The sequence below is a fragment of the Gopherus flavomarginatus genome, chromosome 2 (genome assembly GCF_025201925.1).
Source record: "Gopherus flavomarginatus isolate rGopFla2 chromosome 2, rGopFla2.mat.asm, whole genome shotgun sequence".
Taxonomy (NCBI): Eukaryota; Metazoa; Chordata; order Testudines; family Testudinidae; genus Gopherus; species Gopherus flavomarginatus.
This window is the reverse complement of record NC_066618.1, coordinates 50795388-50823036: the sequence shown is the minus strand read 5'-3', so window position 1 is coordinate 50823036 and position 27649 is coordinate 50795388. Positions and strand designations below refer to the sequence as shown.

The 27649-nt window shown below is 42.2% G+C and overlaps 1 protein-coding gene across 1 annotated transcript; it reads left to right on the top strand.

The window, feature by feature from the left end:
* Positions 1-308: 308 nt before the first annotated feature.
* Positions 309-8466, top strand: SEM1 (SEM1 26S proteasome subunit). Its single transcript, XM_050941751.1, has 3 exons — positions 309-481; positions 6195-6288; positions 8273-8466. The coding sequence occupies exons 1-3, from the start codon at positions 406-408 to the stop codon at positions 8313-8315; spliced, it is 213 nt and encodes a 70-aa protein (XP_050797708.1). The 5' UTR covers positions 309-405; the 3' UTR covers positions 8316-8466.
* The last annotated feature ends 19183 nt before the right edge of the window (positions 8467-27649 follow it).

Here is a 27649-nt window from a genome sequence, read left to right as displayed (position 1 = left end):
GAGGGGAGGGAGGAGGACGGCAGTGAGGGAGGGAGGAGGAAGAGGATGGGGCCGGCAATGCGGGAGGGGAGGGAGGAGGATGGGCCTGGCAGAGCGGAGGCGGGAGGATGGGGCCGGCAATGCGGGAGGGGAGGGAGGAGGCTGGGCCTGGCAGAGCGGAGGCGGGATGAGGGGCCGGCAATGCGGAATAGGTGAAAAACAGCCGGGGCGCTGTAGGGGGAAGTCTATAGTGTCTATGGGGAGTGGGTGGGGAAGACAGTGACTCCGATTAGCCGGCGGACTCCGTTATTACGCATGCGTCGTTCCTCTCGCTGATTCCGCCAGCATCCCGTCATGCCCCACGGGGCAGTCGAGACGGAGCCTCCCAGCCAGCTCGGACGCTAGAGCGGCAGCAGCAGGCCGACCATGTCCGAGAAGAAGCAGCCCGTGGACCTGGGGCTCCTGGAGGAGGATGACGAGTTCGAGGAGTTCCCGGCGGAAGGTGACGGCGGCGGCCCGAGGCTGGCGCGTGCTGGCGCTAGTGTGGGGGGTGGGGAGGCCCGTGTGGCCGGGCTGCGCGAGGGGGGACAGGCTCGGCCCCGACCTCTCCACCGCTGCCGGTCTTAGCCCGCGAGGGGTGGGGCGAGCGCTCCCCTCCCTGTGTCGCCGAGTCGGGCCCATGGGCCGAGCCTTTCACGCGGGCTGCCCGGCCCCATGGGCAGTGAGGGGGCGTCTCCTGTAGCACCGGGGGCGCGTCTAGCAGCTGGCATCTCTCGCTGGGAGCCTGCCCGCGGCCTGCCGCGCGACCCGGAGGCGTCCAATGTAGCAAAAAAAGAAAAACCAACAACCACCTGTTATTGGCTAACTTCTTAACCGGAATAACTCTGTGAACTCGGGCTAATCTGCCTGTCATGCTTAGAGGCCAGTTTATTCTGCCAAATCCTGAACCGGTATCACAATAGTGTCTGTACATGTTAAACTCTGGAAAACTAAGCGTTGCTTATGAATATTTTAAGTTTATTAGGGAATAACGCAGAACACACCTGTCATGCATGCAGCTATATTTGGTGAAAGGTGTTCTTGAGCCTGCACTTGCATTTTCTCTAATTAGAAAGTGTGGCTATTATTTATATTTAATAAACTTTGTTGCTGAAGATATTCATCAACATTCCAAATAGAGATCCTCAGGGCTACAACAGAGATATGAAGAACATAGGGAAAGGGGGAAATGATATATTGGTAGTTAACTTATAGTTGTTGGGAAGAATGCCCATTTTTTCACAGAGGCAAAAATCAGAGTAATTCAGCACCCCCCGCCTTCCTCCCAGCAGGTACTTAAAGATGTAGAAGCAAGTGATGTAATGATTAGTCTTTCTCCATATTTGTAATCCGGTCTATAATAGCTGCAAAGTAAATCTTTCATAAAAAAGGTATCATTCTCATTCCTGCACACAAGTCAGGGCACTATAACCTTTCTTTTGTTGTTTAAGTTTTTGCTACAACTGCCCCTGTATACCTGAACTAATTTGTTTCATGTTTTTGGACTTCATTAGAACTGCTTGATTTTGCCATTATGCACAAAATGATTAAGAACAAATACTAAGAAAAAATTCCTAGTTCCAGACAAACCAGATTAATAAATGTGAGGAAGGGAGTGAGGGATGTAAAATGGGGTAATGTGGGAAGGTAATAAAAGGACTCTATTACAGTAGTGGATATCAGCTTTATCTTAAAGACTAAATCTTGACACATAAATTCCACTGCTTTTTTGATAGTTACAAAGCTAGTCAATAAAGGGAATGTGTCTCCTTTCTGGATTTTACTAAAGCATTTTATATGTGCAAAGACAGAATTATAAATAAGGAAGTTTCCCTTACAGTCTGGTAAATAAAAATGTCCTGCCCTAGATTTAATCTTGGAAGTCTTCAGAATAGAGCATGATTGTCAATTTCCTTCAAGCCCTTACAAGTTTTAGTGGTTAAAGGGTTCGCTTGTATTAGTGAATGAAGGGAATTGCTGATGGAGTATTCAAACTGGGGTCTGCAAGGGTACTCCAAGGGCTCCACTGGCCCTGCTGATCAACTTCTCCCCCTCCCTCCCAGCACCTCCTGCACACTGGGAAACAGCTGTTCAACGCCATGCAGGAGGTGCTGGGAGGGAGGGGGAGGAGCAGGGATGGAGCACGCTCAGGGGAGGAGGTGAAATCATGTCCAGGGCCAGTAGCCTTACTGATCAACTCCTCTCTCTTCCTCCCAGTGCCTCCTGCATGCCAGGGAACAACTGTTCAGTGGCATGCGGGAGGCACTGGGTGGGGGGGAGAGAGGGAGGAAGGGAATGGGATCAGCGGGGATGGGGTGCACAACATAAAATAAATTAGTTCAGGTACACAGGTGGGGACGGGGTGCGCTTGGGGGAGAGGATGGGGAAGAGTAGGGGCAAGGGTGGAGCAGGGGCAGGAAGAGGTGAGATGCGGATGGGGGTCTTGGGGAAAGGGGTGGAGTGAGGGCAGGGCCAAGAGCTGAGTGGAGGGGCTTGGGGGTCCACAAATTTTTTTAAATAAAAATGGGGGCCATCAGGTTACTAAAAATTAAGAACTGCTAGTGTAGATCATGGTGGGTAGGGATGTTCACAGTATTTGCTATGCTCTCTTATCTTCCTTGTACTTGACATAGCTTTATGAGTTCCAGATGTATCAAATAAGCGTTGTCAAATATAGTATTTCCAGTTAGAAAGAGAAACATGTTATTGTAATTGTTATATTAACTGGTTGGATGAACTGAGAAGATAATAGGAGGCTTGTTTAGAGGAAACTTCTGGGAGGGAAAAAGGAAGGCTTCTTACTACTTGATCTCCCCTTCCCCCGTTAAGTGTGAATTAAATGACTCGGGATGGTGAGGAATCTATGCACTATAAATATTGAACCGGACAAATATGGCCACTAAAAATGAATGTTTCAGGTTTTATTTCTGAAAGTCTCAAACCACACCCTCACACAGGGAGAAAACTAGGATTTGGTGGACCTTTCTGAATACTTGAGTTTTCCTGTATCTTTAACCTGAACTGACCTTCCTTGAAATCCTCTTTAACTGCCACAGTAGAAAAAGAACCAGATATCAGAACCTGACTGATAAATTTGAGAAAACAATATAATGGAAAAATCAAAACATCTCAAATTTAAGGATGAGGGTGGTTATTTGGACACCACATTGTCCTCCTTAGATTATGGTAATATACCTATAAACCAAATGAGGTGAAATCCTCTTACTGAATGTGGCTATACTATTTGTTAAACATCCTAAGTTTTAAGAAATTCTGAAAATGTTTCGTACAGGACATTAGTATTTTTATCAAAAAAAGTAACTCCAGACTGTACTTCAGTTTGTGATTGAAGTTTGATGTAGATGTTAACTATTGAAATACATTTTAAAAATCATTCTTAATATATTGTCTGCTGATTAAGCACTAAAGGCTTCTTGATGTAGCTTGCAAAAAAAACCCCAAACCACCCCAACCTATAAAGCAGTCATTAAACCTTCCAGTAAGATATTGGTGTTGAGATATCATAAAGAATGTTCAGAACTGTTCAGAATATTTCAGTATTTTCTTTTTATTGCTTAATCAAAAATAATTGGATAAATATTTGATTATAAAAACTTTTACTAAAATTGTCTCAAACTGTGAATCTTCCAAGTTATAGTACTTCTCTATGCAGCAGTACATGTTAGAGTTCTGTTACGTCTGATGCAGGGAAATTAGGTAATGAAAACTTGTGTTAAATCATAACAAAAATTACATTACACAAGCATTCTTTACTTCTTTAATTCCTACTTCAACTCAGTTTCAAGAAATAATTATACCAAAATGTTAAGTATTTGAAACAGATGTTTTCTATCTTTATGGAGTGTTTCATTTCAAGTTTAGTATGATATGATGTATGGTATAATATGAATTGGTCACTTTTGACTTCTGTGATCCTTTTCAGTGGTATAAAATCATATGGCTTTTGGTATTGTAGAGCTGAGTACAAAAACCTATTTTGTTTTCATTTTTGAAGTGTAGAACACACGACGCAGTGATCAGAATATTAAAATACTTTTCTAAGACTCCCATCACGACTAGTTTGTCAAAATAGATTTTGTAACTTTAGTTTATAGTAATAATACTTAATGGTAGTCAACTCTCAAAAACATTTTTGATACTTCCAAATCCCAGATAATGCTATATCATTTTTTACTTTTATCCAGTCACAGGCATATAATGTAACTGAAATAATAACTTCAGTACACAAGCCTAGTATATAGTGTCAACATACAAATAGTTTAAAGTCTTGTAGCTACAGGAATAAGAGCATAATTTAGGCTTTTTTTTCTTTTATCACTTTCATCTGTTTTTCACCCACTTTAATGTGGAGGACATCTTAGCCCCGCTTCTTGAAGCATGATGCGGGTTTTCATGAGTAAAGAAGTGTCAGTCTGCCTGACAAGGATCCTTTTATGGTTGAACCTCTCAGAGCCATTATGCCTGATTGTATCATCTCAAATCATTTGAGACTCTTGTCACCAATTAATATAATGCCTGAATTCTGGGTCAGTTTTTACCCTACAAAAGCACATTTTTATTTGTTGTGGAGTGCATGTCTTTGAAATATAAATACAGTAAATGAAATAGTTGATATAATACTATTTTATAGTCTTTGTAAGAACATTAAATTTGAATGTTAAATGCACTGTGTGTAAATTAAAATTGTTTATTGTAAGTAGTGCTGAATTAAGGCCCTTTCCTCCTTTGTAACTCAGTTTCATTGTGAATTGAATGTGATTATCCTAGTGAAAAAGACAATAGATTAATTAGTTATTTCTTTTGCATTATTATTAGTAGTAATAGTATTACCATAGCCCCTAGGAGCCCTATTAATGGACCAGGACTGCACTGTGCAAGGCACTGTACAAATACAGTATAAACCCTCAGGGGGTTTGTCTCTTCTCTTCCCATCCCGTTTTTTCTTTCTCTAGTTTCTGCGGGGTCTCCAGCCCAGCCCTTCCACATATAAAGTATGCATTCTATAGATTACGAAGCTAAATCTTAATCGCTTATCTTTGGCATCAAATTATTTACACGTGTGGCTGGCTAGGAATGAATACTTCTATTCCTGCAGTTCTCAAATTTTTCCATACTGTGACCACATTACAATAGGAAAAAGTTTCAGGACCTCCCTTTTCCCTATACACATAAAGAGAGGAAGGGTGAATGCAACCCACCTGGATCTGTTTGTGACCCTCCCACAGTCAGTTTCCTTTTGTTATTGACTTATATGTACAATGCTATTCTTGTGGTTGCTGGAAAGCTTTGGTTTTTCTGGGTTGGTTAGAAAGCTGATTGTAAATTACGGTGGGACGCAACACATTCAAAACCATTTGTGGGTTGGGGAGGAGCACTGCAATGTTCTCAATTTTAATATTTTTAAAACTAATATTGCCAGGTAATCTTATAAATCTGTACCATGGGCGTGAAATATGAAAAATATATTCCCTACCATCAGCCTTTTTGGTGCTTCAGGAGAACTTGCTTCACGTGCAGTGCTTTGCTACTTTTCTGCATTAATAAGAGAAGCAAAACCAGTTTCGAAGTGCAAGACTAGGTGACACTTCTGCCTATCATCAATGTTGCAATACTGAGCAAAGCTTGCAATTTACTTTTCTGGTTATCTTTACTTCTGCAGCTGTAGAGTAATGCAAAACTTTGCCTATATGAAAACTAGAACTGGTAGCTTTAAAGGTAAGGGGAAGGATTAAAAATAATGTGAAGCTGCTTATTGTATAACTGCAGTTGCATACCATTCTTGTTTTAGTTTCAGATTTTCTACTACATAAGTTATTTGTAATTTCAGTATTTTGTATAAGAAGAAATGGAAGGTCTAAATGGATTGAGTAAAGGAGTTTTTTTTGAGTTTTCTTGGTAATAAAAGCACTCAACATTTAAAGTTAATATTTTCATGCAACCCTGAGGAATTGCAGACTTTCTAAAAGTCTTTAAACATATTAATGGAAACCAGGTAACATGTTGCCTTCTATATTTGTGCTGTATTATTAGATATCTTCTTTGAGTGATCTTTTTTAATTACTATCCACATTATGGACAAATAATCCTGGAATCTAGAACATTAATCTTATAGTACAACATAAAAGATTTAGACTTTGTCTGTTTTCTGTCCTTAGATTGGGCTGGTTTAGATGAAGATGAAGATGCACATGTCTGGGAAGACAATTGGGATGATGACAATGTAGAAGATGACTTCTCCAATCAGTTAAGGTAATCTAGGAGTTTAATTTACAGTTAGAAGTTGAACAGAAATCTTTCAGTCTGTAGTTTGTAGTTGGGTGGAATCTGTGACTTAAAAAAAAATATTCAGTTTAAAAAAAATAATTTTTGAAAGAAAAACATGAGTAAATCTCTACTTAATTGCCCCAAAGAGTTTTTTAAGAGCAGCATTTGCTGTCATAACCCAACAAGCCTTGCTACTGGTGACCAGCCTCTGTACTTTAGTGTTAATGCTATAAACACTGAAATAACCCTCAGTTACCTCTGTGTGTGTGTGTGTGTGTGATGATGATTAGAGTGCGGTAGGAAACAGCTTTCTCATCCTGTAAAATTTTACAGGATTTCAAAAACTTTCCATTCTAAATTGAGAAACCTTTCTAGACAAAAGACCTGTCAATACTGAAATGTTCCCACAAAAAGTTCCCTTGTAATGAGAAGTTGTCTTCTGCAAAGAGCCATTAAGTGAAGCAATTCCTGGCCAGTTGTACTGGCAGTCATAGACTTTATTACAGGGGGGGAAATTACTGAAGTAAATTTTTAAAATATAAAAATATCTATGGGCAGGAGCTGAGCACTTCTAATCCAGTTGTTTAACCTTCCTTTCTGTAGGTCACATAGTTCAGGTAATCTTTTACTGATGCCTAACTATAATTTAAGGAGTTTGAATCATCAATACAAACTTGTGCCTTATCACTAATCCCTCCATACGTTGTACACGTAACCAAATATCTGTAATGTAGCCTGATTTGAAACACTTACTGGACTGACTCCCTTGTTTTAGACACAAAGTTAAGGTGAGCCTCAGGTAGTGGGTATCAATGTAAATCCTGTTTGTGTAATTGCTTATTGTCAAGTTGAAAAGTAGTTTCAAGTTAATTGCAGGTCTTAAATATATTACCACTCTAAAGACTGTGTATGTCAACAGTATTACAGGAATCCTCAAAGTGTGGCAGAAAATTCTGTATGAGAAGGTTCAATACATGACACTTTGGACTGTGAACACTACACCTTAATTACATCTTTTAGTAAAGTATTCATAATCTGTCCTCATCTCTGTATTTAAATTAAAGACTCCAGTCTGAGGTTGGAACAGCATTCCTCTACCACAATCCTCTGACTATCCCTGTTATGTTTAAGCCATCCTGAAATACAGCTGACTTGAGTGTCCTAAAAATAAATCTTACATTTTAGTAATGAAAATCCATTCTTGCTCCTGGTTTCGGTCAACAAAGATTGATTGATTCATTCTGTCTATTCAGATAACCTCCTTATCTAAACTATCACAATTATTCATCAGTCAAAACAAGTTGGGTGGAAGTCATGCCTGTGTAAGAACTGCAGAATCAGAACTTTTGTGTTCATTTGGGCTCCGATTCAAAGTATAAACACACAGCTAATTTTAAGCATGTATAATCCTATTGAAGTCAGTGGGACTACGTACAAGATTAAGGACCTTTTATATATTAAGAATCAAAGATGCTATACTGATGAGTGCAGTGTCAAAACTTGTTAAGCTTTTGCTTTGCAAAAATAATTTTAGCTTTGCTCCTAGACAGTTGGTCACCTTTTAAAATAAAAATCTGCACTAGTAAAAGAGTTAATTGTGCATAAGGAAGTCTGGTGAAGTCTACTGCATTACTATTTCTAATGAAGTTTTATTGACTTAAAAATGGGGTGAGGACCATAATTAAACAAGCCTTTGAATTTTTATCGGGGGTTCATATTCATGCTGAAAAGAGTGACTAAGCTGAAATCTAGAAGGAATGTAAAGCAAGTGAGGCCAAATGTGAATTATTACACTTTTTATTTGTCCTTTTGTATCAAAAGTGACAGTAGCGTATTAGTATTTAATGTTTTCTTACCATATAATATTTAGGTTCTTGATTAACATTTGTCGTGGTTTAAAGAGCTTTGCAAATATCTGACAGTATTTTATTGTGTCTCAGTCATACTTCCTGTTCTTATTTTTATACAGAGCTGAACTAGAAAAACATGGATACAAGATGGAGACCTCATAGTTTTCAATGAAGATGGAGTAATCTAAAATTGAACTATAGACTGAATTGTTGAAAAAAGACAGGCTGGGACATGAGATGATACATTCAATCCATTATCAGTTTGCATTGATTTATTTTGGTTTTGTATAAATAATAAAAATTTTAATCTAAACACTTATATATCCAATATTTTTTTAGCCTCTGTTTTATTGATGAGATATTTAAAAAAAAAATCAATCTTTATGTGGTTTGTACAGCTGCATTTATGGTTTCTTATATGATGCTGATAATCTTTAAATAGCTGAAGCCTATCCCATTAAAATCAAAAGGAACAAAATAAGCATCAGTAAGAACGGAATTGAAAAATAGCAGACCCTTTGTCTTGGGTGGATATAGACAAGATGCAAATGCAAGACGGAAATGCATTTAATATTTCTGTTATATTCCAACAAAATGTGACTAAAATATATGAAAGCAATGCGTGTAGGCAGGGGGAATGAATACAGGATTAACAAATATTAATCTGTTAAAATATTTTAAGATTAATTTAAAAACACGTAATTTTTCTTTAGTTAATATGCTGGTGAGAGCTAGTTTGATAGCCCTGAAAGATAAAGGCTTCTCTAATCTAGAGGTAAGAACAATACAGAAAACAGAAGTGCACATTCCTCCAGCCCTGCTAGAGAGAGGACTTTTCTAGAGATCCTGTGAAGCAGTGACTTTGAAAAGGATTTGGGATCATGGTGGATAATCAACTGAACATGAACTCCCAGTGTGATACAGTAGCCAAAAGGGCGAATGTGGTCCTTGAATGCATAAATTGGGGAATCTTGAGTAGTAGTGGAGAAGTTATTTTACCTCTTTATTGGTCACTAGCGTGACCTGCTGCTAGAATACTGTGTCCAGTTCTGGTACAACAATTAAGATAGATGTTGATAAATTGGAGAGGTTTCAGAAAAGAGTTATGAAAATGATTACAGGATTAGAAAACCTACCTATAGTAATAGACTCAAGAAGCTCAATCTAGTTAGTTTAACAAAGAAAGTAAAGTGGTGTCTTGATCAGTCTATAAGTAGCTACATTGGAAACAAATATTTGATATTGGCCCCTTCAGTGTAGCAGACAAAGGTTTAGCATGATCCAGTGTTAAACAAGGTTTGGAGATCTCAGCCTGCTTAGTACCGTGGCAAACACACCATTAAAAATCTGTTTAACCTTTTATTAAAGATGCAGAAAAGGAGGAAAAAACATTTTAAATCTAAAGTATAAAATAAGGCCTTCATTTTAACAACATTCCTTGTTCCCTTTCCCTGGAGAGTTTTAAGAAGGAAAAGAGTCCTCATTTGACAGTCCCTTAGTGGAGATGAGCTGAAGCTGTCGTTGTGGCTGATGTTACAGTCCAATCCAGTTTCATCTCAGGTGGTGATTGGAATTCAGCAGGAGGTGGTGGAGGTGGCCATGTCATCCGGATCCTGCTCTGGTCAGGATTACCAGAGGTCCAGATCCCAGGAAACAGTGGGGGTGGCAGCCATGATGGTGAAGCTCACTTCAGTAGCCTCCATCTGTTCTTCTGTCCTTCCCTTCCCCACCACCCCCAAAGTCTCTCTCTTTAAGGACCCAAAAAAGGAATGATGGATGGAATAGCCCATCCCCTTGTTATTTTGTCTACCAATTAGGCCCACCAATTCTGTTTCATTAATTTCTGGTTCTCATTTTCTGTTTTTACCAAGAATGATTTCCACATAGTCCTTGAATGATAACAGTATGGCTTTTTGTCTGGAATAATTTAGTCTCCCTGTCTGGTTCTCTTGCACCTGTCTATAACATTAATTATTGAAAACAACTTGACCTATTTTCCATTAACATTTGTTACTGTAACGTATGAACTTTCACATACTTTTTACAATTAAGCTCACCATCAGGGTAAATTTGTAGGCCCAATTATTACAACAGAGGTTAGGGGAAGGGGAGGGGAGACGGATCTGATGAGGAGCATCCAGAGGGAGAACCAGGACTGGCAAGGAAAAGAGACTGGGATGGTGAGCTCCTGGGAAGACACAGAGTGGATGAGGAGCCTAGGAGATTGAGACTGGGAGTCTGGGTGTGCGTGCATGTGAATGGAGGCCAGCGTGCGGGAGATAGACACGAGAGGAGGAACTTGGACTGGCTGGTCAAGAAAACTGGGAGCAAGGACTTGGGAATTAAGGGGGGTGTAACTGGTGATAGCTGGGCAAGGAGACTGGGAGTCATTGAGGTGACTGGGACTGGTTTGGTGAGTGCAAGGGGGAGAAACTGGGAGTGACAAGAATTGAGACAAGAAACCTGAGGAGTGGAGATGGGCAGGCTAGGTGAGGAGAATGGGACTGGGGCCAGGAGCGTTGATGATCCAAGACTGGACCGGGACAGATTGGAGGGTTCTGGACAGAATCAGTCAAGCTTGGGATGGACTGGGCAGAAGTCTGTGCCCAATAAAGAACATCCCTTCAGTCTCCCCATTCCTTTGCTGTCAGCAAATATCTGTGAAACCCTTTGACAATGTGTGTGCCTCATCCCTGTCTAGTGCAGGTTCACATAGAGGATAACCTACTAATGTTATGTTACTCCATTAGCTCAAGCAGCAGAGGTCTGTTTGATGGTTTCCAAGGTTCCAACCCTACTTGATGAATTATGTTACTGTCAATATGATGCCACATGATGGAATTGTGCTTTTTCAGTTTGCTTTTTCAAAAAAAAAAAAAAAAGAATTACACACACAGACAAACCTGTAAAAACATTAAGATCGCACCTTCTTTCAGACTGTCCCTATGTTTGAAACAATCTTCTCCCTCTGGTCTGCTAGCTCTTTCTCTCCTCCTTAAAATGCACTTTCCCCATAAATCCTTCCTACTTTCTCATAACCCAAAAACCTCTCCACACCTTCGCAGATTTCCTATTCTGCTTGTATATGTTTTAAACTCTTTGGGGCAGAGTCCATGCCATAGTCAAAGCTGCTTTGTAAACTTGCAGCTGATTTGTAGAGCACATGGCAAAATAAGTGATGGAGAAGTGCTGAATGGATTAATATGCTTCAATGGGCTGGTCTACAGCCAGCATGGAAAGAGGGAAAGTACCACAATAGCAAGTGAATGGATGGGTGTTAAATGCATATAGTGTGACAGATAATGACATTTTTTAATCGGATCTGCAATGATCTCAAAGTGCCTTATGAAGTGAGGGTTGGAGTTGTTCCTATTTTACCTTTGGAATTTCTGAGGCACAGAGGTTCAGTGACTTACTCCAGGGCACACAGGGAGCCAGTGGTAGTTCTGGGAATAGAAATCCTGACCCATGCTCAACGCTTTAGACTTAGCTGCACCTATGATTTGCTTTACACTGGCAACGTGATGGATGCTGTTCAAAACACAACATCAAAACATTGTCTGCCCTGGAGAGGTTAGAGTCAAAAAGATTTGCAGAGGGCAAAACATAGTGAGGTAAATTTTCACAATTCAGGAGTGATGTTGACAAATGGAAGAAAGTTCAAAGAACCCCAAGAATGATTAAAGGATTAGAAAACCTATCTTATAGCGAAAGACTTCAGCTCAAACTATTTCGCTTAACACAGAAAGTTAAGGGGACCACAGTCTACAAGTACTTACCTGGAGAATATTTGATAATAGGCTCTTTAGTCCAGCACACAAAGGTATATATAACAAGATCTAGCAACTGGGAGTTAAAGCTAGATAAATTGAGACTGGAAACGAGGCATATGTTTTTAACAGTGCAGGCAATAAACCATTGGAACAGTATCAAGGGCTGTTGTGGTAGATTCTCCATCACTGGCAATTTTAAAATCAGGATTGGATGTTGTTTAAAAAGATCTGCTCTGGTCCTTTGGAAGTACTGAAATTAGTTTGTCACACTGTGCAGTTCTTTTTGGTAAATTGTTTAGTAACCCTTTCCATGGCGCACTCCTTGTGCTTCAATAGTGAACAAAATGATAGGCCTGTCTGCCTGATCTTTTAAGAACCTCAACTTTTTCCTCTGCTAAATAGTAAATCAGCTTTGTTTGGGAAACAATCTATAAGGAGGAGAATGCAGCTCATTTCTTTGGAAGTAACTCTGGCTATTCGCCTTTTGTAGGCTCAGTGGAGTTCAAGATTTGAGAGTACTTTTGGGAAGCTGAAGTGCTTTGCAAGCTCTCTGTGTACCAAACTACTGACATGCAGCCGCTTCTCCTGAATTAAAGAATGGTATCCCTGGTGCAATTTTGGCACTTACATGGGACTGCACAAAGGTGCAATGTAACTTCCACTGAACTTGGTGGAGGTGTTGTCGGAGGTGTTGTCCATTTCTTTAAAGGGATTTGGCTCATGCCTGAAACCCACAACTATTTCACATTTGGGGACAATGTAAACCTTCAAGTCAGCAGCACTGCTATGGGTACCTGCATGGCCCCACAGTTTGCCAACATTCTTATGGCTATCTTAGAATAATGCTTCCTCAGTTCTCGTCCCCTAACATGCTACTCTACTTGCACTAATTTGATGACATTTTCATCATCTGGACCCATGGGAAAGAGGCCCCTGAGGATTTCTACCAGGATTTCAACAGTTTCCACCCCACCATCAACCTCAGCCTGGACCAATCCACACAAGAGATCCACTTCCTGGACACTACAGTTCAAATAAGCGATGGTCACATAAACACCACCCTATACCAGAAACCTACTGACTGCTATACTTACCTACATGCCTCCAGCTTTCATCCAGACCGCATCACATGATCCATTGTCTACAGCCAACCTCTAAGATACAACCGCATTTGCTCCAATCCCTCAGATAGAGACAAACACCTACAGGATCTCTATCAAGTGTTCTTAAAACTACAATACCCACCTGCTGAAGTGAAAAACAGACTGACAGTCAGAAGGGTACCCAGAAGTCACCTACTACAGGACAGGCCCAACAAAGAAAGTAACAGAACACAACTAGCCGTCACCTTCAGCCCCCAACTAAAACCTCTCCAGCGTCTCTTCAAGGATCTACAACCTATCCTGAAGGATGATCCCTCACTCTCACAGACCTTGGGAAACAGGCCAGTCCTCACTTACAGACAGCCCCCCAACCTGAAGCAAATACTCATCAGCAACTATACACCACACAACAAAAACATTAACCCAAAATCCCGTTGCCAACTTTGTCCTTATATCTATTCAAGGGACACCATCATAGGAACTAACCAAATCAGCAACACCATCAGGGGCTCATTTACCTACCAATGTAATAAATGCCATCATGTGCCAGCAATGCCCCTCTGCCATGTACATTGGCCAAACTGGACAGTCTCTACACAAAAGAATAAATGGACACAAATCAGACGTCAAGAATTATAACATTCAAAAACCAGTTGGAGAACACTTCAACCTCCCTGGTCACTCAATAACAGACTTAAAAGTGGCAATTCTTCAACAAAAAAAACTTCAGAAACAGACTCCAAAGAGAAACTGCAGAACTGGAATTAATTTGCAAACCGAACACCATTAAATTAGGCCTTAATAAAGACTGGAAGTGGATGGGTCACTACAAAAGCTAAAAACTAATTTCCCCATGTTAATTTCCCCCTACTATTACTCACATCTTCTTGTCAACTGTTTGAAATGGGCCACCATGATTACTACTACAAAAGTGATTTTTCCTCTTGTTTATAATAGCCCACTTTAACTGAATTGTCTCATTAGAACTGACTCCCGACTTGGTAAGGCAACTCCCATCTTTTCATGTACTGGATATATATATCTTCCTACTGTATTTTCCACTCCATGCATCTGATGAAGTGGGTTTTAGCCCACAAAATCTTATGCCCAAATAAATTTGTTAGTCTCTAAGGTGCCACAAGTGATCCCCACTATTTTTGCTGATACAGACTAACATGGCTACCACTTTGAAACCTAAATTCCTGTTTATACAGAAAATGTCCCCAGCCTGTTAATGTCCATGTGAAGCTAGCAGGAGCTGGATATTGTTTGCCTACGGTTGTTACAGGGATAGAGCTGTAACTATGCATTTTATTGCCCAGGGCAAGCAAGCATATTTGCACCCCCTACTGTTTATTTTCATCATTTTTCAGCCTCTGCAGCTTTGCACTCTGGGCAGCTTTTTTTTGTGGGAAGCCTATTTCCCTGTTAAAAGGTCAGCCAGATTAAATAAAAATTCTGGGTCTAATTCTGATGTCGCCAGATTTACTTTGGTGTAAGTTCACTGATTTCAGCAGAGGTGCTCCTGATTTACACCAGCGTCTATGAATACAGAATCAAGCTACATTTTTTAATAAAAGGAAAATAAAAGTACTCATGTTACTAATAAAACACAGAATTTGGCAAAACAAATGTACATTCTACCATGTTTGCTATTGCTACCATGTATGCTCTTCATATGAATGGTGAAAATAAACTAATCCATTTACTTTTGTTTCTTGTCTTTTCTGCTTCTCATACATTAGTCCCATGCTACTGTATTTGAGTTGCAAGCATTGCAGGGGAGAGTTCAAATCCAAGCAAACTGCTTTTGTCAAAATGTTTCCAAATCAAATCTTGTGGTATTCAGTTATTGTAAAATCAACTTTTTACTGTACAAAACGTACATTTTGGTCCTAGAGTACCAGGCAGTGTCTCCCATGGAAAATATACTGATAACTACTATGAATAAGCCTTGTTTAAATATTGTGAAAGGGTAAAATTCACCTTTAAGCAGAGGGCCAGCACAAGTACAGTGTACCACTTAACCTTTTTATGGTAGCGTAACTGAGACTTAAGTGGTGCATAGCAATTTTGTTGCCTCCCATCTCGATCGAAAGATCTATAATTAGGATCTTACCAAATTCGCGGCCATGAAAAACACATCATGGGACATGAAATTGGGTCTCCCCCCACCCATGAAATCTGGTCTTTTGTGTGCTTTTACCCTATACTATACAGATTTCATGGTGGAGACCAGGATTTCTCATACCAGGGGTCCTGACCCAAAAAGAGGTTGTGGGCAGGTTGCAAGGTTATTTTAGGGGTGTCACGGTATTGCCACTTTTACTTATGTGCTGCTGCCTTCAGATCTGGGTCGTCGGTCAGCATCCACCACCCTCTGGCCTCCCAGCTCTGAAGGCAGCAGCACAGAAGTAAGCGTGGCATGGCATGGTATTGCCACCCTTTCTTCTGCGCTGCTGCTGGTGGGGCGCTGCCTTCAGAGCTGGGCACCCGGTCAACAGCCACCACCACTACCAGCAGCACAGAAGTAAGGGTAGCAGTACTGCAACCCCCCTACAATAACCTTGCAACCCCCACCCTCACAACTCATTTTTGGTGTAGGATCCCTACAATTACAACACTGTCAAAATTCAGATTTAAATATCTGAAATCATGACATTTATGATTTTTTAAATCCTATGACTGTGAAATTGATAGGGCCCCAGCTGTAATGTAAAAAACAGCAAAAATACAATTGCATTGCAAAATCATCTTTTTTGGTGTTTTTCCCTTTTGGATTTATCAAAAATGTCTGAGTGCACAATATAAAAATGGGCACTGGATTATATTGTAGGCCTGATTAAAGGTAAAGTGCTGCACTAAGCATCAGAGGGAGGGAAAATCACTTCCCTAACCCCCAAACACCTCTAAAATTAAAGGTACATCACCATCTTGAAAAGCTGGACTTTAGTGCTCTGTCGCTCCTTAGTGTTATGAGAAGTTAAGCCTGCTGTCTATTTAGATTGTAAACTCTTCAGCACCAGGGACTGCCCCACGATCTTGGGAGATGCGCTCCATAAACACGCATAAAGCTACCTCCTTTCCATCTCTCCCCAAAACTCTCCTTTGCCATGATGCCTATAAAACTAGACAACTGGGCTGCTTGTAGGCTGAGACCACTGCCTATCAAGATGAGCAATGCTGTCTCATTGTTCCTTGTACTCTCCCTTCTGTCTGTATCAATTTGTGGATCTAATCTTTCGATTGTAAGCTCTCTGGGGCAGGGACCATCTTTTTGTTCAGTGTTTGTAGAGCACACAGCACAATGGGACGCTGGTCCATGACTGAGGTTCCTAAGTGCTATGGAAATATAAATAATTAATAATCATAACAAAATCAGCAGGTTAGGTTGGACATTAGGAAAAACTTCTTAACTGTCAGGGTGGTTAAGCTCTGGAATAAATTGCCCAGGGAGGTTGTGGAATCTCCGTCACTGAAGTTTTTTAGAGCAGTTTAGACAAACACTTGTCAGGGATGGTCTAGATCCAAACCATGGCCCAGGGGTTGCATCAGGCTCTCCAGATGTTTTAATCTGGCCTTTGAGCTCCCGCTGGGGAGCGGAGTCTGGGGCTTGCCCCACTCTAGCGCTCCAGCTGGGGACCAGGGTAGGGGGCTTGCCCCACTCTGTGTGGCTCCCAAAAGCAGTGGCATGTCCCCCCTTTGGCTCCTACGCATAGGGTCAGCCAGTGGGCTCCGCATGCTGCTTCCACCCCAAGTGCCACACCCGCAGTTCCCATTGGCCAGGAACCATGACCAATGGTAGCTGCAGGGGTGGCACCTGCAGATAGGGTAGCGCACTGAGCCACCTGGTCGCACATCTGCATAGGAGCCAGAGAGGGGACATGCCACTGCTTCTGGGAGCTGCTTGAGGTAAGCGCCACCCAGAGCGTGCATCCCTGACCTCCTCCTGTGCCCCAACCTCCTGCCCCAGCCCTGATCCGCCTGCTGCCCTCCGAACCCCTTGGTCCCAGCCCGGAACACCCTCCTGCACCCCAAAGCACTCATTCACAGCCCCCCCAGAGTCCCCCCAAGCCCCTGGCTCAGCCCGGAGCCCCCTCCCACACCCTGAACTCCTCATTTCTGGCCCCAAGCTGGAGCCCTCACCCCTTTTCACACCTCACCCCCAATTTTGTGAGCATTCGTAGCCCGCCATACAATTTCCATACCCAGATGTGACCCTCAGGCCAAAAAGTTTGCCCATCCTGGTCTAGATAATACTTAGTCCGGCCATGAGTGCAGGGGACTGAACTGGATGACCTCTCGAGGTCCCTTCCAGTCCTATGATTCTATGAAACTGCAAAGACAATGTGACTCATCTTAAGAGAATATATGCAGCATTCACAGTTATAAATAGGCTGCTTTTCATGGTTGCAATGATATACTTAGAAATTGGTTTTCTTTTAAGAATAGGTTTGATGTTCTGCAGATATTTTGAGATTGCACCCTCAGTTGTTTATTCAGCTTATATATACATAAAATCATGTGCATTAAATCAGGCTTTCTCAGCCCGTGGGTTAGGACCCAAAATTGGATCACCAGAATGTTTCCAAGGGTCACATGGCAGCTCCTGTGGCTCCTGGCCCATAGGGCTGGCTGGGTTTGCCTTCTTGCTCCAGGCACTGCAATCTCTAGGATCCCAGTACCATGCAGGTTTGGCCCAGCTGTCATGATGATGGGAGCCCAGGTAGGCCAAATCTGAGTGAGTGGCACTGCAACCCCGTGAGCCAGGTCACAACTCCACTCACACAAACTTGGACCAGTCAGGGCAACCTGAGCAATGCTGGAACCCCGGAGGTTCCAACACTCAGAGCTGAGAGCCAAGCCCAGCCCGCCCCACAGCACAGGAGCTGCAGGAGCCACCACTGTGGGGTGAGTGCCGGGCAGGACCCAACCCGCCTGAAGGGCAGGATCCAACCAAAACCACTCCAGGGCAGGGCCATAACCAGGGTGGGGTGAGCGGAGGAGCCATGCAGGGCTCAAAGCTGTGGGGACAGCTCAGGCCAGCCATGCCAGATGGCTTGGGCCAACCCCATGTGATGGGGTAGCAGGGCTCAGTGGGGCCAGCCCTGCACTGCACTGCTTGGGGAGGGAGCGCCACCTCCAGCCCCTGACTCACCTCAGTGGGCCACCAAGCCTGTCTGGGTTGGGGGGGGGAATGCAACCAAAAAAATGGGGGCGCACGCATGTGACTCTCACCCATATTGCCTCTGGTCGTGGGCACAAATATGCTTCCTCGCCCTGGACACTAAAATGGCTAGTTATGGCTCTGCCCCAGGGCCTCCACCTCCAATTTATTTAAAATTTGTAACGGGCCATAAACATTTACAAATGGATCCTGAGCCAAAGAAGCTTGAGAATCACTGTGGTAAATCATAGATATTTACAAACACACAGATATGGTCCCTGCTTTGAGGATCAAATTGGAATGACTATGCTACAAACAAAGGATAAAGTGCCAGAGCAGTCAGTGGTGGATGAGTAAAAGCATGGAAAGCTAGTGTAAAAATGGGTCTGCAGGGTAGATTTAAAAGACAGGAAGAAGAGGGAGGCTTCTGAGTGTAGCAGGCAAGATGAAAGAATAACTATAAGCTGCCTCTGCTTCTGTGAGCAAAGCTTGCTGGATCCAGGTTGGGGGAGCAGGAGTACCACTTCCATGACATGGCACCCCTTCTTCCTGACCCTCACAAGACCATAGCCAATGCTGCTCAAGAATGGGGTTCTTAAAATATAGAATGGCTCAGATTTAGGAGACACATTTTGTATTTCAAAAGGGATAGTGGCCAGTTGGAAAGGGTTTAGAGAGACCCTACAAAATGATTTGGTAGAGGAACTCCCTTTCACCTACTGTTCTTCTCAGGATACAAAGAGAGGCTTCTTTCAGTTCCAGCAATGCCACGTGTTCAAGAGGAGTAACACGCTGAGAAGAATACCTCTCAGAGGGGAAATGAAAGGGTTTGCTCTGTGAGTAAGAGTCCCTGCAGCATAACTGCAAGCCTCAGTCAGAAAGAATACTGTCCAAAGTGAAATCCAGTCAGATACTTCACCTTTCAAAACATTTAACTGGTCTTGTTTTCAGTGGTGGTGTAGCCACGCTGGTCCCAGGATATTAGAGAGACAAAGTGGGTGAGGTAATATCTTTTACTGGATCAACTTTCACTAACAGAAGTTGGTCCAATAAAAGATATTACCTCACCCACTTTGTCTTTATAACTAATCTTAACAAATTAGTCTGTTATAAATATAGTTATCCCCTTCTGGGTGGGGAAGGAGTGGGAAGATGCAATTCTTGCCTTGGAAGATTTGTGGGAGGATCTCTGTTTCCATATTGTCAACAGGTGACTTATACTTGTGATGATCTCTGAACCCTGATCAGCTGAGGTACTTCAGCATCAGCTCTGTATTGAGTGCTGTTAATCGTCAACACTGATTGCTCTTAGCAATTCTTCAAGTGATTGGTGAATCTGACCCAATACTAATGAAGGCAGAGTTTATGCACTTGAACTTAGCTGTGTTAAATCCTGAAAACAAATCTACTAGCTATTTTTGGTGGTGGTGTGCGGGGGGGGGAGGGAGGGACAGGGTAAGTCATATGTTAAATTGGGGTTTTGGCATAAAAGGAAAGGAATTGAGGAAACAATAAAATGAGAGGTTTGAAAAACATGAGGTGGAAAAAAAACAGCAGCAGTCATTGGGCCTAATGGACTAAATAACGGTGAATTGAGAGACATCATTTTCTTGTATTATGGATACAACAGCCTCACAAATAGAGCAAATTATGTGGGCGAAATCTTACAGTCCTTCCTTGTGCTTCATAGGTGTTTTACCTGAGTAAGGTCTGAAGAAGAACTACAGGATTTGGGATCTTTTTATTTATCTATCTGACAAGGCAGGTGAAGTAATTTCTTTTATTGGACCAACTTCTATTGGTGGAAAGGACAAGATTTCAAGCTTCACAAAACTTGAAAGTTTGTCCTTTCCACCAACAGAAGTTGGTCCAATAAAAGATGTTACCTCACTTAGCACATCTTTCTCATATCCTGAGACCAACACAGCTACAGCAATACCACAAATGACAATAGAAGGTATTTAATCCATCTATCTATTGATCTCCCTGCCTCCCTTCATGAGCACTAGGTTTGTGACAAGCTGCAGTGCAAATATATCCCTCACTGGCCTGTTGCACACTATGTTTCCATGTAGACCAGTGGTGGGCAACCTGCGTCCCACGGGTCACATGTGGCCCGTCAGGGTAATCTGCTGGCGGGCCATGAAACAGTTTGCTTACACTGATCGTCCGCAGGCACAGCTGCCTGCAGCTCCCAGTGGCTGCAGTTCGCCATTCCCAGCCAATGGGACCTGTGGGAAGCGGCGGCCAACAAATCCCTGAGGCCCGCACCACTTTCCGCAGCTCCCATTGGCTGAGAATGGCAAACTGTGCCAATGGAAGCTGCGGGTGGCCGGGCCTGTGGATAATCAATGTAAACAAACTGTCTCATGACCCACTAGCGGATTACCCTGATGGGCTACGTGTAGCACGCGGACCACAGGTTGCCCACCACTGATGTAGACCCTGAAACTGCACACTAAATGCTCCCTTACTGTGCTTTGAAAGTTTTGAAACAGAAGCAGATTAAAGCACACTAGGGAACTTCCAGTGCACAGCAGCAAGGTCCACACAGATACTTAGTGCGTGGCACATTAGCGTGGGGTAGATTTATGCTCCAGTTTGCTTGGAACTAAGTGTTTGTTTGGAAAAGTCCTTGGAAATCAATAGAAATAGCCAAGTGGCTAGAGGACTTCCTGGAGTGCCTGGCACTTCTCCCTTTTCTGGGCAGAAACAGCTTGGGTTTGGGATTTTGATTTTGTAAATGTTTGTTGTTCTTGTTAGGGTTCACTGGGTAGAAAGGGGTGTCAGTGTTATGACTGTCATTCTTATGTGGGGAATGAGAGGAAGGTTTTTAGTGTTCCCTAAAAACAGCCAGACTCTGGATTTATGTAATGTCCTCTGGAAATTTGCTCCCTAGCTGGATTCCCTCAACTGAGAATGCCCAGATCGGATGTATTTTGTCCTGGGATTTTGATCTGCATTGTCCTAGAGGAGTGCAGCTGTCATGGTCATTCACTGGTTGAATTTCAGTCCTTGATATAACTGGGGCTTGATCCACTAATACTTTGAAGATTAGATCTAAAGTCTCAAATGGTCATTGGGTGCTCACTTGGAGCCAGTGGAGGGCCTTGAGTGGGGGCCTAATGTGCTGATGGTGGCCTAAACCATGGAGAAGGCAGGTAGCTGCATGCTCTACCAGCTGAAACCTGTGCTGTATGAGTCCATGGGAGATTGTCACTGACTCTAAAGCAGTGGTCCCCAAACTGTGAGTGCATCCCCCTGGGGAAGCACAGAGGAACATTCCCTGGGGCATGGCGGGGCCCAGGCCAGCCCTCATGGACGGCAGTGAGGGAGCATCACCCAGCACCGCTCTGCCCCCAGCTCTACCCCGCCCCCAGCCGTGACCCCATCCTTGGGCCCTAACTCCCGGCCTGGCCGATGCTCCACACCTGGCTGCAGCCCCAGCCCCCAGTCCCACCACCAGCCTTGGCCCCCAACTGTGGCTCTGCTCCTGGCTCGGCCCCGCTCCTGGGCGCAGACCTGGCCCCAGCTGCAGACCCAGCCTCAGCCCCTCATTCCAGCTCCAGCCTCAGCCACCTTACCCCTGTCCATGCCCTTCCCCCCTGGGAACCATGGCCCAGCTCCCAGTTCCTGACCATGGCTCCTGGGGGGATGGTATGGGTTTGGGAGGAGGGGAACATGATGTGAAAACTTTGGGGACCACGGCTTTAAAGAACGTGGGGCTGATATGCTTGTGAAATCAACTGGTCAGTGTGTATTATGTGTTCCCCTCTGTGCCCAGTAGACAGAGGATATGGGTCTGTTACAACTTCCAGAGCATGAGAGCCTGGCTCTTAATCCCAAATTTACACTTTCATCTCTGGAGATCTCCCATTCAATCCCTGGTGCGTCATCCAAGATGAAAACTGTCTACCACTCAGACATACTGAAAGCATGTCAAAAACCATAAAATGCAAGTGCATTAACCAAATCATTACTGAAAGATGTGGGCTTTTAGCCACTCTGGAGTTTGAATGTCAGGGCAATGTTTTACTACAAAGGAAATGTGAGTAAAAGAGTGAGTATTACTCCTGGATCTGGAAGCAGTGTGTCAGTAGCAATCCCAGGGCATAATTCTGATCTCACATACACTAGTGTAAATCAAGAGTAATTCCAATGAAGTTCCTGGAATGACACAGGTGCAAAACTAATGTGAGCTTGGAATCAGGGAATCAGTCCCCAGGGAGCAAAGAAGTGTGTTATCGAGCTCTGAATCAAGGAAGTCCTGATTCTGCAAGGTGCTGAGTGCTCTCACCTTGGCAATCAGCACCTCCTCTGCCCCCTGCTATGTGGGTTGCAGTCTGAGAGCCTTTCATTCAGCTCATCTGGGCATGACCAATTTACTCCTCTGTTACTTTTACTATTTTCATTTACCTGATACTTGCTTAGCTGAAGTTTGTAGTTTTCACAAAAGATACTTTACTCTTTGCTTTGCCTTGCAAAGACTCTGCTTCAGATTGGCAGGGCTGTCTTTCAGCTGTCAGACCAACTGTACAAAAGGTTCAACCTAAATACAAACAACATCTCTCACTGGGACTAGACCCAGCTGCTTTTGTATTTTATTACACCTCCCTTGGTTTACCTGGCTCTTGTATGTTCTATTTTCCTCTCTACCATCTGCCAATACACCTGAGTCAGAGGATTTCGTAGATGTGATTGTCAACAGTTTCTCCCCCACAGACTTTTGCAGTGTGTGGCGGTAAGAAAACACAGTAGGTAAAGAAGTCTCTTAGTATTGATTCTGGAATTATTACTGTGTATTTCCTGAAGGCTTTGACATTTTAAAGACCATAAGCCAATTTCTACCATCAGTCACAGCTGTGCAGGCTCACTGCCGTAACTAGGGGTAGCGGCCAGGCCTGTGGCTGATGATGATTTGTCAATGTTGCCTTTCACTCAGCAACCCAAAGTGGTACAGTTGGGCTGCTTTAATGACTACAAGATAATACAGTAACAGTTTGTGTCTTCATTAGCAGAAATGTGCGTATTTTAAAAAATGAATCCTCAGGAAACTGGCCAGCTACCAAGTGGTAGTCACTTGGGAACACACTGTTTTCCTGAGTTGGGCTGAGGTCGCTAGGGAGCTCTAGGATTACTAGGGGGGATGATTTGTAGCTGTTGGGTATTAGGTCCAGGTTACAATTCCTGCTAGTAGTAAGTCCTAACTAGCCCTGCCTAGCCCTATACCAAAAATCTCCTCTTTCCCTGCCCTACTTCCCACACACTGCTGAGCTCCACTCTTTCCCTTAACCTAGGAACCAACAGAGGCAGGTGGCTGAGAGCAACAGCAGAGACTCAGGGGGCAGGATCTATGTGGCTTAGAGTTAAGAGCACAAAATGGCAGCGAATAAGTGTCTGCCTGCTTAGGGGGAAAAGAGGTGGGAGTGGGGAGGGGAGTGTTTCAGCTGCCACAGCTGATTTGGGGGGATGTATGTGATGGGGAGAAGACCAACAGAGGAGAGAAATTAGAATACAGTGCATTCAAAGCATCAGTAGGATGTGGTGTCATTTTTAATATGCCTACTAGCAGTGACACTCCGGTAATACAATGCTGATAAGAGTGAAAAATAAGGGAAGATGAGTTATAGACCATTAACAATAATTAGAAATCCCTACATGAGTGTTTATTGTTGAAATGATCCTTCCTGTTACCAGATGCCACTGATTTATCTTGTACTCACTGGTAGCTTTGAACTTTTGTTTCCTTCTAATATGAAATCAAGTGTGCAACATTAATAGATTCTAAGGCCAGAGGGGACATCCTGCATGACACAGGCCACAGGACTTCCCAAAATAATCCAGAGAATGGGTCTTTCACAAAAACATCCAAACTTGATTTAACAGTGACAGAGAATTCAACACAACCCTTGGAAAGTTGTTGCAATGGCTAATTACTTCACTGTTTCCTTATTCCCAGTCTGAATTAGTCTAGTTTCAACTTCCAGCTATTGGATCATGTTAAGAGCAAAGCAATTGCTGTAATAATGCAAGGCAGTATGGGATTGTTATTCTTATCTTCAATGTTTTTCAGTGCTTCAAGCAAATAGCCTGGATTAAAAATAAGTGTGAATTGACTTAAGCCATGTTCAAATAGGATTCTTACTGTAAAGCTACAAGATAGCTACCCAGTGATTTCTAATAATGTGATGGACGTTGAATAACAGCAAAGAAAATAACTCATAAAACAGGAGGTGTACCGAGCTGCATTACTGTAAGAGTCATTGAATCACACATAAAGTGTGGGAGAGTTGGCATTACTGATTTTTGCTGGAGATTCAGCAACTTAAGTAACTTAATCAAGTGTCATAATTGATTGGAGGTTCATTTCCTCTCTTGGAAATCATTAAGGGTGGCCATTGCTTGCTAAAAGCATTTAATACTTTCTACAATAGAAGGATAGTATTTTTCCCCTGGAGTCCCTTGTAGGACAGAATGATGTTGCCAGCATGTGGCTGCTGAGTGCTGCTGGATGACTGTCCTGCCCAGACCTTCCCACTCCATAAAGGAAGTCAGTGGCTACTCAGGCCTCACAGTGGAGAGCCATTCAGAGCACACAAAGAGGAGTATTGCCATTACTAACGTAGGGAACCACACCAGAGAATTGCATGTCTTTAACGTCAGCTGGGCCATCAATTAATGAGCTGCACTTGATGCCACTGAAGAATTTTCAGCAGGAAGCTTCTTTGTGTGGCTTTACTTCCTTCTTTCTGTGAAATACCAAGACATTGTGACTTTGTTATTTAGCTTTTCTGAAACACAGAATTACCAATTAAATCCTCACCTTTGTGGTTTACAAACCAGCTGAAACTCCCCCACAGAAGAAGTCAAAAGGAATTCTTGAGTTTGGCCATGAGTTGGGGACTACATATACTATTATGATCACATTGACTTTTCATTCACTGTGTCCTGTGACAGACCCAGCGCTCCACTATTTGGTCCTTCTCACAAGCACTATAGAAAGGAGCTGCTGTGTTTGTGCTTGACAAACTGAGATCGGCATAATGTCTGTAATCCCTGATATTGCTTTGAAATATTTCTATGCAAAGGAGCAGGCTTGCCCTGCCTCAGGCACTGGTTGAGAGGAAGATGCCTTCATTTTGACTTCATTTGTCATTCTTTCTAGTGATACATAGCTAAATGCTACAGTAATGGATGCTACGGAAACCCCTAAGCTAGATAGCTAGGTGGCCCCATGTTATTATAATAATTGTAATTAATCATAACAAGTATCTAGGTAATATGCATATCGGTTAGCTAAGTTTGTGAAAATTTGATAAATTCCTTGATTCTTTCAGTTTCAGCAGCAAGGTCAATTCTTCATCACAATACTTCTTTCTGTTTTCATTTCAATAGGAATTTAAATGCAGTCATTTAAATGTTACTCCGAGGAGATTTGGGTTTGAAAATAGCATATGAAAGGTTTGAGCTTGCAAACACACACACGAGTAACTTTATTTACCTGTGAGTAATTTGAATCACATGCTCTAGTGTTTCCAGGATCAGACTTTAAAACTATTTACTTCATCAAGATTTAATCACTATGGGCACAAAATCAGTTGATCAGTTCTTTAAATCATACAAGTTCTAGAGATCAACTTTATTTCTCAGCCAAATTTTTTCATAGCAAAAACAAAATTAAAAAAATCCTTGGGACTGGACACTTAGAATAGAGGAAATGAAATAAAATGAAAAGTGGAATCCTGTAAAATGTTCAAGATATGTAGCACACCTGCTTCATGCCAAACTCTCCCAGAGTTGGAGCAAAGGCAATTTTCAACCTTCTCTTAGACACAGGCTCTAGTGAAATGCTTAATCCATCTTTTCACATTTAAAAAAATCCTTTCATTATATTGGTCCCCATCAGCCCTGGAGGTTAAAATTTCCCTTTCAGCTCTGCTTCTCACAGATGTTGTTCTATATGAGCAGAGACCCTAGTTTTTCCAAGCAGTACCCTTTAACTCAGACTCAAATGTCTTTTTTTCTCCAAAGATCAAACAAAATAATTGTATTTGATGCCCAGGATTTTAAATGTAGTCTGCATAGACACCATCTAGGGACTAGAGTGAGCAATAATATTTTCTAACCAACAGAGTTAACATCTGTGATTTTAATCAGGAACCTGAAATATATTTACTGTTAAACAGTGATCTTACAAAGGGCAATTCTAGAGGAAAAGTTTAAAATCCTTCCAAAAGGGAACTTGTTTATTAAAATTTATGGGCCTAATTCTTCAAGCAACAGGATGAATCATGTGAGTAAAATCTATAGAACTGTGCTCTCTATCTGATGAAATCAAAAAGTACCATATATTGATAACCACTTGGTACTACTAAAAACTATGATTGCTAAAACCTTGTGTAGAGTTTTATGTAACTGCTAATGGGAAACAATCTCTGTATTATCACCTGACACTATCAAAATTATTCGTGGACTTAAATTATCTGATCCTGTTCTCATTTATCTTGCTGTAAATCTGGAGTAACGCCTTTGATATTATTGATATACAACTGGTATATGAGGCAGCAGAATCAGGCCCAAAGGCTGCTATTTACATTGTTGATTAGTCTGTGTGTGATTCATCAAATATCCTTTATCAATATGGTAAGTGGCCCCCACTCAGTTGTACTCAGTAATGTGCAGAATTCCAAACGCAACAAAGTAAAGGGGTGTGTGTGTCGGGGGGAACAGGATGAAAACACAAATGAGAATAAAAAATAGGTACCAGTAATTAAAATACCAGTCCATTAGTTGTATAAATTACAGCATCAAGGCAACTGTATCTCATGTCCAGGCTTAAGGGGCTTCAGCTATCACATTGGTGGAGGAATGGTATAAAGAGATGGATGGATGGGTGTATTAAAAATGTAGCGTGCTTTGCGTTCACTAATCAGAATAGTTACTGTACCTTTATAAGCACGTGTATTAGTTCAGAGACTAAGCACACCAATACGTGTTGGCTGCTTTTCTGTTTCACTGGAGACAGGAAGGACTAGAAATCTCCGAAGAAGACCTAAGCATCTTTTCATTCCCCCCGTGTCAACCATTTGCATTCACCTTAATCTCTTCTACATTCTCCTGCAAGCCCTTTAGTTAAAGGATATTATGCTCTTCTTTATGAATTGTGTTTAGTATATGCTCCCCCACTAATGCATTCAAAAATTGTGTATGCAATTTCCTCCTAAATAGGCCCCTTTAGACAATATCACATAGTTTTTTCCTGTGAATATGTAAATAGGGTAAAATGAAGATGCATCCACTGTCACACAGAACATTATTCCAATGTTACACTTAAGATCCTTTCAGACTGATTTGCTAACATTTTGTGCTCCCAGCTGAAGTGCCAAAAATTGCTCTGCTCATGCAATTTTCAAACATTTCAGAGGCGCAAAACTAAGAAAAAATATCTGTCTA